The sequence below is a fragment of the Candoia aspera genome, chromosome 1, assembly GCF_035149785.1.
Source record: "Candoia aspera isolate rCanAsp1 chromosome 1, rCanAsp1.hap2, whole genome shotgun sequence".
NCBI lineage: Eukaryota > Metazoa > Chordata > Lepidosauria > Squamata > Boidae > Candoia > Candoia aspera.
The window spans coordinates 13,829,716-13,845,640 of NC_086153.1; the positions used below are offsets into that span (position 1 = coordinate 13,829,716).

The 15,925-nt window shown below is 40.9% G+C and overlaps 1 protein-coding gene across 2 annotated transcripts in view; it reads right to left on the reverse strand.

Moving 5' to 3' along the window:
- Window positions 1-3,485: 3,485 nt before the first annotated feature.
- The window catches only part of CLIP2 (CAP-Gly domain containing linker protein 2), an 83,668-nt gene continuing 71,228 nt past the window's right edge, over window positions 3,486-15,925 (reverse strand). For both annotated transcript variants that reach the window (XM_063297617.1, XM_063297608.1), the window contains 4 exons: window positions 15,300-15,459; window positions 13,731-13,916; window positions 11,079-11,141; window positions 3,486-7,788 (listed from right to left, as the gene is read on the reverse strand). In XM_063297617.1, the coding sequence (XP_063153687.1) occupies window positions 7,777-7,788; window positions 11,079-11,141; window positions 13,731-13,916; window positions 15,300-15,459 (421 nt within the window). In that variant the 3' untranslated portion in view covers window positions 3,486-7,776. The remainder of the gene's footprint in view (window positions 7,789-11,078; window positions 11,142-13,730; window positions 13,917-15,299; window positions 15,460-15,925) is intronic.

The following is a 15,925-nucleotide window of genomic DNA, read 5'->3' on the forward strand; positions in this document are numbered from 1 at the left end:
ATTTTATCGGTCAAGCTTTTGTTGATTTACCAATATAATACTGATTGAATTATATTTTTATATATTAGGGTTTTTCTTTTTGACTTGTACAAATTAATAAGGTTATATTTTGTAGTTTTAAATTAATGATGTGTAAGATTGTGCACCCCTTTAGGCTAAAAGGCCACACTTGGGTTTTTAGTGAGTTGCCAGGTGACACATTCCCAAATCGATTTTTTTTTTAATCCATTCAATCATGTCCGATTTTCGGAGACTGCCTGGACAAGTCCCTGCAGTTTACTTGGCAAGGGAATAGGCTAGGATAAAAAAAAAAAGATTGCAGCAAGGACAAGGACAAAAAGTAAATTTGATTGTTTTATTAAATTACAATTAAATAAATACTGCATGTTCCCATATTTATATTTTTCCTCTACTACTACATTAAAGAAATTCAATTCTAGAGCCACTGTTATTATTTATTTAGAAGATTTATATATTTGTGGAGACTCTCGAGGTTGCTTTCAAGATTTCAGGGATGTCGGGTGGAGTGTAGCATCAGGGTGAATGTCGTGCATCAATTCAATGACTAAAACTTGAAAGTATATACAATTATTTTTGTTCTTTTTCTTACTATATCATGTACCCAAAATTTGCCAACCAAACGTTAGTATCTCTTCTAAGCAATTTTGCAGGGGTGGAACTGAGTCACGGCCATTAACTGAAATTAATTTTTGACTAACAGATCAACCATCACATCATCACATCTTTTGAGAGGGCCTGGGGGGGAAAACCCACAATCCACTGAGGCACTTCCTGCTCTCTGAAACTTCAGGTGTGTCCTATTGAAACTCAGTGTGAAAATCAACATATACACAATCTTCCATTCTTGAAAGGTCGTTACCACTGGTTAGATACTTTTCAGCTTGTCAGAAAGAAGAACCAGTCATGGGATAGCATCTTTCGATAAGCAACTGTAAGTGGAAGTTGGGAAGTTGGTCCTGATTTGTGTGCAAGCTTGTACACATGTGCTGTCTTAAAATTGGGGTGAAGGGGATAACAAAGGTAGTGAGTTGACATGGCCCAATGGACCAGAAAATTATCATCTACGGCAAAGGGACCAATATTTGATTTATTGGATTAAATTTCAGAGATACCTAAGCAGAGACATCTTATAAGTTGTTCTAGAAATAGGTAATCATTCAAGCCAGCTACACTGGATTGTATTGTATTTAGGCAAGGCACCTAGTGCCACCTAGTGTTCAATTAAAGAAATATCAGCACCAACCTTACAACCTGTTTTGGATTTTAACACCCATCCAACCCTTCCATCATAGGCAGTGTCAAGAAATCTTGGGTTGTAGCTGCAACATTTGGAGGAGATCAGCTTCTCTCTTGGAAACATACTTTGGAACAGAGTCAGTGCAAGGAATTTTTGCATCCTTTGCAGGACTTCAATATTAAATATTAAGTGGAAGAATGCAGATGGGAAAGGGAGGTCCACCCCAACATTGCCAGGTCTTCTATTCTGTAACCAATTGATGTGAGTTTTTTTTTTTGTCCAGTTTGGTTTTGATCAGCAGAAAAACAATTATATTTCAGATCAGTTGACATTTCCCAGTAATCTTCAAAAGCAGCCCCACATACCAAACCTTGCAGGGACCTTGCTTGGTTATTACTGGTACATGGCTGTAAGATGCCAAATCCTTCATCAGGAGGAGCTTCAAACTAGTACCAACCTTGGTTAGGGAAAGGTGCTTTGTGCATCACAGATGGCACTTGGTGGAGGAGATCAAATGTTGGAGGCTCCAGGGAGAGAAGTCAGACATCTACTAAGGCCTTTAGTTCTAAAGAAAACTATTACCTGCAACTTCTTCCAACTATTGCCAATTTCTCTGCCATTCACCAACTTATCCCTTCCTGTCAAAAGCATTAAAGGGTGACAATGAAGTGAAAAGCAGATGGTTGCCACCACTGAAACAATAAGGAGGTGCACAATGCCTCTCTACATTCCAGACTGTACTATCTTGTGTTAACCCAGATCATTGGCTTAGTATGTGGATACTTACAGTAAGTAAGCCATGGTTAAACACATCATTGCAAGGATAGCCAGGGTGGGTTGAGTGATTTGACACAGGCTGGGGTCACACCTCACAGCCATAATGTAAGTGGTTTGATTTTGGCTGAGAACGATGTGTGATTCCAGTCCTTATGATTTGCAGACTACAATAACAGAACTCCTATTACTAGGCACTATAATAATGCAGTATATTAATAAATTGATTCATGGTTTAGTGCAATATGTGAACCCAGCCAGAGTGTCAGATTAGAACCAGAGAGATGTAGGTTCAAAACCTGGTCAGCTTTCAAGCTCATTAGAGAACCCCGGGCCACTTACTCAATGCTTTTATTGACATTACAGTTAATCAGGTTAATTATAAATCTAACAGCTCTGTTCACACGTCCTTGACTTGGGTAATTTTAACCGTGGTTAGGCTGTTTGAGTCTTAGTCTGATGTGTGAAGCAGTTGGTTGGCATATGGTTTCATATATTGCACAATCTCAGAAACAATAGATCAGTGTTTCTCAACCTGGGCAACTTGAAGATGTGTGGACTTCAACTCCCATGGCTGGCTGAGGAATTCTGGGAGTTGAAGTCCACACATCTGAAAGTTGCCCAGGTTGAGAAACAGTGCACTAGATTAACTCAGTATGTCATGTAGCTTCAGCTTCACTCTATCCCTGGATTGTTGTGAGGATAAATAGAGAAAGAAAAGGAACTGAGCAGCAACAGATGAGGCTTGGTAGCAAGTCCTCTTTCGTGTGATGGAGAAAACACAGCATTAATGTACAGCATCCATATGTCCTTTATTATAAAGGACAGTCCTTTATTCCACAAAGCTGTCCTTTAGATTTATTTTTCAAAAACTCACTTTTGTCCTTCATTCATTTTGGTCATTTAACTTACACCACACTGATGGTACCACTTAATGCACAGTCTTTTACATGCACGTGAAAAAGATGGAAATTGAATTGTCTTTTTAAAATAATTTTTCATATACTGTTTGATTTTAGACGCTTTTATTAGAATTTGTGTTTTTGTAAAGTTTTTCTTGATTTTGCTCTTGAATTTTCCTTTGTAAAGCAAGGTCATACGCAAAGAATTCATTTTTTTTATCCTTGTGAACCTCTTTCGGATTTGTCCCCTTTTCAGGCTTGTCCTTTATTTTTTCCAAGAATATATGGTCACCATACATTAATGGGAACTTGAAGGTATTAGAAATGGGAGTACAAGAGGAAAACCTTTAAGACTACTTATTAATAAGCAGTGCTCCCGTTTGGAATTTTAATCTCTTTACTCTGTATTTAACTATAGTAAAATCATTGGAATTGTAACTGATGCTGGGTCAATTTTTTTTTAAAACCTAAAAGCATTTCAGAATTTTGAGTCATCTTCTGACTCATCAGTTCTGTGCCATTATTCACCACGGAGAGGGACAAGAGGCAACTTATCTTCTGCCACAACTTTTATTGGTTTAGTATGACCTCATCACACTATACAAAGCCAGTCTTGGGGCCTGTAATACATGAATACATAATCTGTAGAAGTAGTTACACTTTGACTCCCATCTGTAAAGCTTTTTGTACAGAGGAAACAAAAACAAAAAAGCCAATAATAAAATAGACATTCGCTGTCAAATCAATTTTCTTCATCTAACAAAATTTGATAGCCAAAAAAGTGTCTAAAACTACAAAATTAGGGTACATACCACATGGGTAAAAGGTTATCCATTTTTTATTACATCTAGTTTTGACTTGATTCTGTTCCTGTACAGGAGGCTGATCAATTGGGCTGGCTTGATTAGTGGATTAATATATCTCTTTGAGAATAAATGCTGAATCGCTGGACTGGTCTTCATTGACAGTTGACCTGTAGCTGGGTTTTGACTTCCTGTGAAATAACTATGCGTACATTTACTTGAAACCCAACGAGGGGGTTTCAGTATCCCCAGATTTGGTACCCTCCAGACTATAACAGAATTCTCAACATGTTATACTGAGAATTAGAGACCAGTGAGTCTGGAAGGCATCAAGTTTGGGAAGACTAACCTAATGTGCACAGGACATAGAAGTATACATCTGCACTTCCATTTCAAAACAGACATGAACTTCTCAACTTTGCTGCCAAAGTTTTACAAAGTTGTTGGTTCCTACAGGGAAAAAAAATCAACTTTCTGGATTTTTGGAAGTCCCAAATGGGCATCTGGAAAAGGCTCAAATAGTCCAGCTCTCTACCAGAACATGGAAGAAGTTAAGAAGTTAACTTCTTTCAATAAACAGTGTTTGCACAGGATTCTGGTGAATCCTGGCTAATAGTGAATGAATGGTATGCTAAGGTACAAACTCACACTTCTTTTCTCCTGCTAGCCCAAGCAAACTAACATTGCCATTGGAACCTGGATTCCTAGTTAATTGCTCCTCATATGGCCAATCTCTTGTTTAAAGGTAGTATAAACCAGGATTCCATACTCAAGACATCAAGGTAAGTTTTCTATTTCTGGTTGGTTAAGCCTTTTACATGTACAGAATTAACCAAGCAAAAGCAAATTTGCATTAACAGGCAGCTCATTTATTTTTCCAAGATCTTGGCTTCTTACTGGCCACCTTTGGAATTCATTTCCCAAAAGATAAGTCTGTTTAAAAGCATGATAAAACAGCATCAATGAAAGGAAGGGAGGGTAAATATTTGCAGAAGTGCAGATTTTTTGGTTCATCCACAAATGGCTGTAATTTATCCAAGCAAAAGAACTGTGTTGAGAATTGCCACACTAGTAACATCTCATCAGAGATCCTCCAAAATATCAACTTATTTTTCTGTGGTCTTACTTGTCAGCTTATTCCAATTCCTGTCTATCAATACAGAGTGCAGAAGGAGGAAAACAAGACCAGAAAATGCCACCATCCTTATTTGCTGAAGTATGGCTCTGCCCAGTTTTGCAGGAAAAAAAGATGGAAGCGACAACATTTCAGGTTACACAAATCAGTACAGGAATATGGAGAAATGGCAAAGAGCTGAAGAAAAATAGAGGTATGTGAAGACAATGAGTAGCTTATTCTCCCTAATACTGTAAATCAACTTTCCTCATCCTGATGACTCCCATGCATGTTGGGACTCCAGTTTCCAAACTTCTCAGCTAGCATAGCCAAGAGCTGGAAATTTCTACGCTGGCTAGAAATACTTGGATACCCCAATAAAACCAGAGGACGTCAGTTTGTGAAACTTTCCTGTACATACTGGCAAATCTCTCACCACAAAAGTAGAGTCCAAGGCCTTTTGAAGGACCACAAAATACATGGCACTTTCTCCTAGGAAGCAGCAGTCATGAACCAAGATGAGAATCAGTTGGCCACATCAAAAGAAAAAGCAGCAAAGGCCACATTCTGGCCTTAGGAAGGCTGATTAGAGTCCCATAGAAATAGCTTCTCAGTTGGAACCCTGCATTCTCCATCACCAGATCTCTACCACAGATAATCTCATGGAGAGGACACAGAATATGAGGCTCCAAGATAGGATCCAGGTTCTAAACACTCTCCAGGAAAGAAGCATAGCCTAAGAGGCATAAAGAAGTAGTGGGGTAGTCTGGGCTGAGTAATAAACGAAGGGTCCAACTAGATTCCATATCTCGTTGCAGCAGGCAGCTCACTTGCTGCAAGGTTCAGCTGTTTGGACCTTCTGTGCCCTGGGATTTTATACCTGAGAGCACAGAACCAGGGATACATGGTTAGGATTAGAGAAAGAAAGGAAATGTAGGTTTATCATTATAAACTCTTTGCTTCTGAATTCTAGCACCCTCATTCAGAAGGTAGATGTTTCAGCAACACTGTATTTGAAACTACACCAGCATCAATTCAACCTGTAGGATACATCTTTCTTTATACCAATCAGACAGCAGTCTGGACTATTACTCACTTTGCTCTCTCTCAGTTGGAATCTCTGAGTTTGATGCGAATTGCACTAATGTGATCTTGCTTTGAATGGTTACTAGAACTGACAACAGTGAGGATTTTTGCTCCTCTGAAATCCTCAAATCCAACAACGGTGGTGGGATTGAGAAAGCCACACAGTAATATTGGGAGAATGGAGGGAGTGAATGTTCACACTGGGGAAAAAGTGGATCTATCTTGGAGGCTTCTTCCTCTGGACCACCTCTTAGGTTCTCTCTACTTAGCACCAATTTCTAGACAGCTTCTTCTAACAAATCATGTTTACAAAAGAAGGCATTTTGTAAGTCAACACTCACAGACACTCATTCTCTCTATCAAATCTGCGTACCACTAGCAGAAAAAAGGAGAAAAACCATACAGGCACACAGGGACACATGCTTGCTCCAATCATTCATATTAGATCACACAGGCATTTTCTCATCTGGAAATTCATCTTTGTCTCAAGTTTATACATGCAGGAAAATCAGGGGAGAACATACTATCTGGAGATTACTGCCACAGGCTGAGAAGAGTGTGTGCTCCAAAGGTTAGGTTGACCTCTTCTACCCTTCACCCCAAACAAGTTACTTTTCTTCTCAAAAGGAGATATTTTTTTGCAGTGGTAGAACACACAGATAGACCAATCTGTGCAAAAGAGAACCACAGATGCAGGCAACCTATTCTCCACATATTTTGGATTTACAGTTCTCAGTCTTTTGCAGTTCTCAGTCATTTTGATTGGGACTGATGGAAGCTGAAATTCAAAAGACATCAGATTGCCTATATTTGTATTTTAGTTGGGTGAACAAAGGTTTACCTTTCAATTCTACTGCATGTATAAACTGGGCCTAAGTTATTAAAAAAAATAATAAAAGAACCCTTAGGCTACTTGGAAAGTCTTTCAGAATTTCAAGGATAAAATTGTCAAAAGTCAGAGAGAGAGAGAGAAAAAACCAACCCACCCACCCCCAGCCAGAAGATCCCAACTGCCTCCAGAGCTTTGCTGATTAGACCTCTAGGTCAATCTCAACTTTTGTTTCAAGGCCTAGCCATCAGTGGCTTAAAGAAGATGCATCTCTGAACAGATGAGAGATGTAACTGTACGGGCACCAGCAGAAGTCCACCACTGGTTCAGTACCTCTAAATCACCAATGACTTGATAATTACTGAAGTTAAAATAAGTTAGAGAAGGTCCACCTCACAATGCATATCCCATGTTATATCATTAGGTTTAAGCAGAGTCTCCACATTTCTGACCTCAAGAGTTTTTTATGTAGAGGACAGAGATTCTTTTCAAACTGACATTGGGTTGTTCCTTATGGTCAACAGAGCTTGATCTTAGCTCTTTTGCAGACCTGTAAAATGGGTCCATCTGGTGGAACTGGAGGAGAAATCTGAATGCTATGTGCAAATTATTAGCTACTGAAGCAAGTATTCAGGGGGGTCGCTTAGAAAAATCTCCAATGTCTTTCAAAAGCCACTGAAATGAGGTATCTCACTGGTGCAGCAGGAAGTACCTCCCCAAAACCTGACATGATACACCATGCCAATAAAAATGATCGCCAAATGCTGCAGGTAGCAAAGGAGAAATTCAGCCACAGGCACAACTGCTGTACCGCTTCTTTGGGGGGAACTGGACCCTTCTTAGAATTACACAGATCACCAGGGAGGAACCCTCCTGCTTTATATCCACTTTGTTCATAGAGTGGGAATACTTTTGGTGGTGCCTGGGGGAGGCATCTCCAAGTCTCCTTCTTCTCAACAACAGATGCAATGATTTCATGTTCCTTTCCACTTCTCCTTGCTTCTCGTCCATCAGTGTTTCTCCTGTAACAAAAGAGACCAGATTAGGAGTCTGAAAACTGTTTTCATGATTAAATATACTAACCTACAGAACTGTTTTTCCTCTGTTTGCAGACTTTTTTTTTTTGCCCTATAATGCAATTTGACTGTGTCCACATTTATGACATTTTTATCCAAATGGCTATATGCTCAGTGAACAGTATTAAAAAAATGTATGCTTTGTAAATATACATACATACATACATGTATGCATGTATATATACATATATATACATACATACATATGTGTGTGTGTGTGTGTGTGTGGCTTAAAGAAGATGCATCTCTGAACAGATGAGAGATGTAACTGTACAGGCACCAGCAGAAGTCCACCACTGGTTCAGTACCTCTAAATCACCAATGACTTGATAATGACTGAAGTTAAAATAAGTTAGAGAAGGTCCACCTCACAATGCATATCCCATGTACAGCCACTAAGATATATATATATATCTTAGAATACAGATTGATTATTTCCCACTGAGAAAGTTCTTTGCCTGATTTGGACCTGATATGGATTATTTCTTAGGATCAGTTTACACATTGGCTATGTTCGTAAGACATGCTCACTCGTTATTTGAACCACAATTTCATCAATGAATACAATTTTCTGCATAAATACAACACAAATACAAACTAATCACATTGGCTGTGTTGTAACAATGTACAAGACCAAAATGGGATTGGTAGTGGGTCAGTATACTGCATGGACAAAAGCTAAGAAGTTATGAATTCACACAACACTTTTTTTTTTAATCAGTTCAATCGTGTCCAATTCTTGGCAACTGCCTGGACAAGTCCCAGCAGTTTTTCTGGCAAGGTTTTTCAGAAGTGGTTTGCCATTGCCTCCTTCCTAGGGCTAAGGGAGAGTGACTGGTCCAAGGTCACTCAGCTGGCTTTGTGCCTAAGGCAAGACTAGAACTCACGGTCTCCCAGTTTCTAGCCTGGTGCCTTGAGCACTACAGCAAACTTGCTCTCTAAGAAGTTAACTGTGTGAAGCTATTTAATAAATGAATTCACACAACACATTAAACTAGCCTAAATTGGAGTTGCATAATCTGTGGCTTGGAATGCAGTGGTAATTCAGCCATTGACTTAGAAGCAGGGGTTCCAAGAATGCTCTTTACTAGTAGGATAGAATAACAGAAAGGAGCCAGTTTGGTTTAGAAACCAGGAGATTGTGCGTTCTAGTTCTGCCTTAGGCACAAGGCCAGCTGGGTGACCTTGGGCCAGTCACTTTCTCTCGGCCCTAGGAAGGAGGCAATGGAAAACCACTTCCAATAAACCTTGCCAAGAAAACTGCAGGGACTTGTCTGGGCAGTCTCTGAGAATTGGACATGACTGAATGGATTAAAATAAGAAAAAGAATAACAGAATCTTGAAAGCCTATCAGAGTTTTTCTCTGCTGTATCTTATTCCAAACAAAATCAAGGCAGGGTTATTTTGAGTTTCTTTCACATGCTGTCCTCTTTTTCAGAACTAAGTCATCTTTTCTAAAACTCCCCACATAACAGGTTGATCATACCTTCCCCTTCCCAAGGCTATAGTCTTTCATAGAAGCAAACCATCATGTTAAGATATAATATGATTTAGTTGAGAAGAACATGTGGTCCAAACATGGCAATTGTACTTTTAAACCCAGTTTAAGAAGTTCAGCATGTACAGTAATGAAGCCAACTGATGTGTTGCTTTAACTTAAATAGCCACAGTAGGAAGGGGAAAAAGAGCCTCATGTGGCGCAGAGTGGTAGGCGGCAGTATTGCAACCGAAACTCTCCCCATGACCCGAGTTTGGTCCCAGCGGAAGCTGGATTCTCAGGTAGCCAGCACAGGTCGACTCAGCCTTCCATCCTTCCAAGGTCGGTAAAATGAGCACCCAGCTTGCTGGGGAAGGTGATGACTGGGGAAGGCAATGGCAAACCACCCTGCTCTATAGTCTGCCAAGAAAACATCGCGAAAGCAGCATCCCCCCAAAGGGTCAGACATGACTCAGTGCTTTCACCTTTCATCACAGGAAGGGGAAGGGGCTCCAAGCAAGTTACGCATCACAACATGCAAAGGGGGAGGCTTAATCCTAGTCACTTTCTATGACATCAACAAAATCCCCCACAGTGGATATGAACACCCCAGAGCAGGGTTCCTCAACCAGGGTTCTGTGGCACCCTAGGGTTCTGTGAGAGCTCACTAGGGGTTCCCTGGGAGATCACAATTTATTTAAAAAATTATTTCAAATTCGGGCAACTTCACATTCAAGAGGCAAGTTTCATTGTTTATTTTTAGTTTAAGAACAATGTTAATGCACATATACAGGCCTACTCATCAAACCAATATAATAATTTTGTAACTTTCGGCCTATAATTGAGACTGAATGTGCAGGGGTTCCCTGAGGCCTGAAAGATATTTCAAGGGTTCCTCCGGGGTCAGAAGGTTGAGAAAGGCTGTCCCAGAGTAAGCTCCCAACAATGGGGGGTAAAACCTGCTTTCAGCTACTAGTTCATTAACCAATATTAAAGAACAGTTTTATCCCTTGGATGTAAAAGCAAACTGTGGTTTAAAAAAACAACCAAAGGACCAAAGCTAGCAGAGAAAGGAAAGCTAAAAAAAATGGTCTTGTTCCTGGTTTCACAAAGCATGTGATGGCTAGTCCTCTCTTTCCAAGTAACATTGCTGGGGTCCCAGTCCAGAATTACAGCATCTTGATTGTCTTGAAAGGCCAGGGCCAAGGTCTGGCTCCCACATCAGGGTTAGCAGGTCCCCTTCCTGGTTCAACCTTTGGGTGGTCTTAGCATGCAACCGTTGCTGCTTAGACCAACATATCTGTGATATCAGCTGGAGTTTTCAGAAAGCAAAGAGTTAAAATGGACTACAAAAAGTGTATAATGAGTTGCTAGCAGCAACCAAAGTCTGGCTTTTATAATTTTTATAAAAGCACAGCAAATGCAAAGAGATGAACAACTGGGACATGCATGTGACCTTGGAAAGAGAGGCATTTATGGAAATTTGCTGAATACCAAAAGAACTAATATGATAGTCTTCTAGAACAGGATTCAATTTTTAGAAAAAAAATAGCAATTGCAGGGTTGTTTTTTTAAAGCAGAACAGGTAAACCTATTTCAGTTTGGGGAAGAAAATAATATTAAAAATACTAAAACTACAGCCTCTGATTGCACCCTACTTTACACAATAAGCAGACAAGACATCTATTTCAATTTCAGGAGTCAAGTCAGAAGAGCAACTGGAGAAATTCTTACATGAAAGATATTTAAAGTCACCAACCTCCTGTTTGTGAGATTTTTCCTGCTGATGGACCCCGTTAGCAGATCCAGAGTTCCCAATAGTCTAAAATTTTAAATAACAGCTTTGGTAATAGATGATTTGTGAATTCACAGCAATTCGATGATACATTAAAAAGAGACAAAATTCCATTAAAAATGAGCAGTTTTATGTGACGTAACGAACAAAGGGTGGCACATGTAACACCTTTGCTGTGGGAGCTGCACTGAGTGCTGGTCTGCTTCCGGATCCAAGTCAAGGTGTTGGTTATTACCTTTAAAGCCCTACATGGCATGGGTTCAGGTTACCTGAGGGACTGTCTCACCCCCGTTACATTGACCTGTCCCACCCAGTCACGCAGAGAGGGCATGTTGTGGGTCCCGTCGCCGAAAGAATGTCATCTGGAGGGTCCCAGGAAGAGGGCCTTCTCTGCTGTTGACCCCACCCTATGGAATACTCTTCCCCCACAGGTGAGGTGAGCCCCCACTCTCCTGGCCTTCCAGAAAGGAGTAAAGACCTGGCTCTGCCATCTCACATGGGGGGTGAAGAGGGGTGGCCAACCCTGGTGGTGGTCGGCACCCTAAAGACGCTCCCCGGAAGTTAAATTAAGGACTTTTTACCAGCCATCTCTTGGAACATTATTTATTTATTTATAAGACTGTTTTTATTGTATTGTTTTTTTGCATTTTTGTATTTTAATTAATGTTTTATTCCTATTTTATGTAAACCGCCCAGAGTCGCTCTCCGAATGAGATGGGCAGGGAATAAATTTGATAGATAGATAAATAAATAAATAAATAAATAAGAGAAATTACGAAAAAGAAAATCAACAAAAAGCTATCATGTCTTTTTAAAAGAAAAGTATAAACTGAAATGTATTTCCATATTAATCTCCTCCTTGCATAACAAGAGGCTTGGCTAAAATAACAATAATAAATCCCAGAAATTTAATGATCTGTGTGTCAAATTATACCCGTGTTCAATATTTCACTGACCGCAGGAATATGGAGCATATTTCTCTGCAGGACAGAATGTCAAAACAGACAGGTCTCAGTATTTCTATGCATGACAAATATATAGAGACAGGAAAGCAGCATGCGAGCAACATGCACATTAAGAACTATTTCAGAAGAGACACCGTGATGTTTCTATGTTTTACTCAGGAAGCAGATGCCATGATTACATAGCAGAAGTGGAAATCACCCACACAAAAGAATGACATATTTTAGCAGGTTTGGGGGCACATCAACATTTCTATATGTGCGTTGGTGTAACTACTACAGGTAGTCCTTGATTAACGACGACAATTGGGACCAGAATCTTGATGGTTGAGCGAATTGGTGGCTAAGCAAGATGCCCACATGACTGCTTCGCTCAACGACTGCAATCCCAGCGCTCCTGGTTGCCATCGTTAAGCAATCTCCCCGGTCATTAAGTGGATGGAGCAAAGAAGCTGTTTGCGGAAAAGTTTCCCCTCCCCTCTGTGCGTGGAGGGGAACTCCTTCATGGGGCTGCAGGAATGAAGCTGAAATCCTGCTGAAGGGTTTCTCCCCGCTTCTGTCCCCTCTGCTTGCAACCTTCCCTGCCGGCTTCCTCACTGACTTTCTGGGGAAGCCGGCAGAGAAGATTGCAAATGGCGATCACATGTTTGTGGGGCGCTTGGCAACTGGTCATAAATGTGAGCCAGTTGCCAAGTCCCCAAAATGCAGTCACATGACTGTGGGAGCAGGGGGTGGCACGACGTTTCGTGACAGCCAGAAGTGCTTTATGGGCTGTAAAACACCCTTTCCAAGATTGTCATAACATTGAACGGTCATTAAGTGACTACCTGTATATGTAATCCTTGCTTAACGATCATTTGTTTAGTGACCATTCGGAGTTATGACAGTGCTGGGAAAGTGACTTACAACCAGTCCTTGCACTTACGAACGCCACAGCATCCCCATGGTCATATAATCAAAATTCTGGCATTTGGCAACCAGCATGTATTTATGATGGTTGTAGAGTCTGAGGGTCACCTGATCGCCATTTGTGACCTTCCCAACTGGCTCCTGTCAAGTAAAATCAATGGGGAATCGTGTGATTCACTTAACAACCAGGGCAATTCGCTTAACAACCACTGCAAAAAATGTCATAAAATCGGGTGTGGTAACATGATGCCTCACTTAATGACCATACCACTCAATGACCAATTTTCTGGTCCCTATTGTGGTGATTAACCAAGGACTACCTGTATGCACATCTCAATAAAGACTGAGCATGATTAATGGCAATGGAATTCAGACAAAGAGGTGGAAAGGAAAAGGGATGGAGCCTCATGGAGAACAGCATGGCTGGAGGGCATATCAAGACACTATATCTCAGCTTGTATGACCATGATTTCCTAAGCAGGCCATAATGGCTTGAGTTGGCACAACATGCTAAGCCAGACTATATGGTTCAATTTGCACATCCTATTAGCCCAAAGCCGCAGATTAGAGCAAAGTGATGGCATCTACATTTATGAATGTGTAAGCAAGCCAATAATCCAGGACTTCTCATTGCAGAGACCAGCGTAAAAGTGGTCAGATCTCAGTTTCTTTTAACAGCAAGCAGAGCACCCACATCCAACTTCCCTAGCCCAGTCCAGCCCAGATGTGGCTACAGAACACCGACCTGTGCTTTTTCGGAACAGCTCCGCATGGCTTCAATGAGCTTCTCCATCTGCTGGCCCTGCTCCAAGGCGTTCCTCAGGACGTCCTCAGTGCTGATGAGCCGGTGCTGCAGCCGGAGAACCTCCGTCTCCGAGGAAGGATCAATAAGGGAATACCGCCGCTGATCAGCTACTGCTTTTTCTTTGTCCTGGATATTTAATTTTAAAAATAGGTTTTAAAGAAATATCTGCTGTATTGTTTTACAGAAAAACGGGAGAAAAGTATTAAATCGCCATCCAAAAAGAATTTGTTACACAGTTTAAGGAAGCCTCTCTTAGCTTTCCTGTGTGGAAATTGAGAATGATGAAGGTAATAGAGATACAGAGTTGTAGCTGTACATGTCCACGCCCTTTTCCATGCAGAAATCAAGAAATAAAACATCCCTCACTTCCTCACCCCATAAACTTTTTCACGGTCGAACTACTTTCTCAGTCCATAAGTATCTTTTAATTTCCAGCTGAAATGTACTGCCTTATACTGTAACTTAAAGCTGTGAGGCTTATCCGTACCTTCTGAAGCAATACAGAATACGTCTGAATGTTCCCCAAATGCATGAAAGGATATCACAGAGAAAAGGAACCAAATATTGTATGACCTCTCAGAACTATCCTTCAAGTTAGTGAAAATACACAGAAAATGCTTTGAAATGTCTAAAGCAATCTTGCCTAGCTTCAAGACTATGTGGCTTGCTGGGTCATCCAGTCCAGGAATAATTAGATGTGTGCAGCAATTTCAAAACAGTTTCTGAAGATGCCTTGCTAAATGAACCTGAGTTATGAACCATGGTTTCTGATCTGACAAGCTGAGTTTAATGGGAAACCTGCTGAAGTCCTCTCCTACCTATGTGGAAAGAGGACTTAGGAGAACTTAGGAGAAAGCCTGTGGATTCAAGGTTGAGTGGAACTCCTTTCTAGGGATAAGCAAACATTCCATTTTCTGTTCTTCCTCCAAATTGTGATAATCTGATCTTTCCAGTCTTCTGGAAGTAAATCTTCTGAAATAGGAAGTGGTTCCCAACGTCCTGGACATGTTCTAGCTCAGGAATGGAATTTTTTGCTCATACAGTAATGTAAGCACCTGTCCAGCCTTATGATCTTCAGTTCTCAGCCACCAACATGAACACTAAGTTGAGGCTGGGCAAAGCTATAAAAATGCTTTATTCTGAAAAGCACAAAGGGAAGCAGTCCTTCAGCACTGCTTCACGAAGCAATGAGGCCTCCTGCTTCTGAAGCTGCACAACTGGTTCACTTCCCATCGCTTCTGCGGCCCTCTGGCACAGCCAGTTGACAAAAGAGGCTTTACACATGCACAGTGTGTGCACAGAAGCCTCCCGAAAGTCTGAGGAAGCTCCAGAAGTGACATGAAGGACCTCCACAAGGTGATTCATACAATCATTGTGCTATGATGTGGTGAATCATATTTTCTCCACAAGGTAACTCATCAAGACAAAACGGCTTTCCTCAGGCCCAGCGTACGATGCCTATCACCTGGGCCAAACCAGCCCTAAATTCTCCACCATCCTTGTGCTCACCAGGATGATGAGTTTTTCTCGCAATCCTTTGATGTCATCTTTGAGCTTCTGCTCCTTTAGCCTCCACTCAGCTTTGTGCACCTCACGGCTTAAGTCTCTCTCGGGGCCTGGCGAGTGCCGGTTGGCTTCCATTAGCAAAGCACGCAGCTCGTTCAGGCTTCTGGAGGAGGAGTAGGGAGAAGATCAGAAAGAGATCAGAAAGGAGATATTCCACTTAACCTGTCTGAAGGAGGGAATCTCTCAAACATCTTAAGGAATTTGATTCTAACACAGTACTGGATCCACTTTTACTTTTTACTAATGTCTGTTATTGCTTTCAGTTGTTCCTATCTGCTGGTGAGTGAGTCAGCAGTCAACATGTGGGATGGATATGCATATGCGTGTGCATTCTACACTACTCTGGCCTCCTTTAAGAGGAAGCGATTTGCAAAAATTATATAATTTATTTATATTTTTAAAATTGAAGTATGACAGCTTAAAAGCCTTCCATCAATAGTGAGATACACCTTAACCCAACAGAATATTGCATTTGATAGTTGCCATCTGAAAGTTGATAACTTGGGAGTCAATTATCTAGGAAGACAGTTCCATAACTGAAGTAGCAGCTGTGAGAAGGCCCGGCTCCA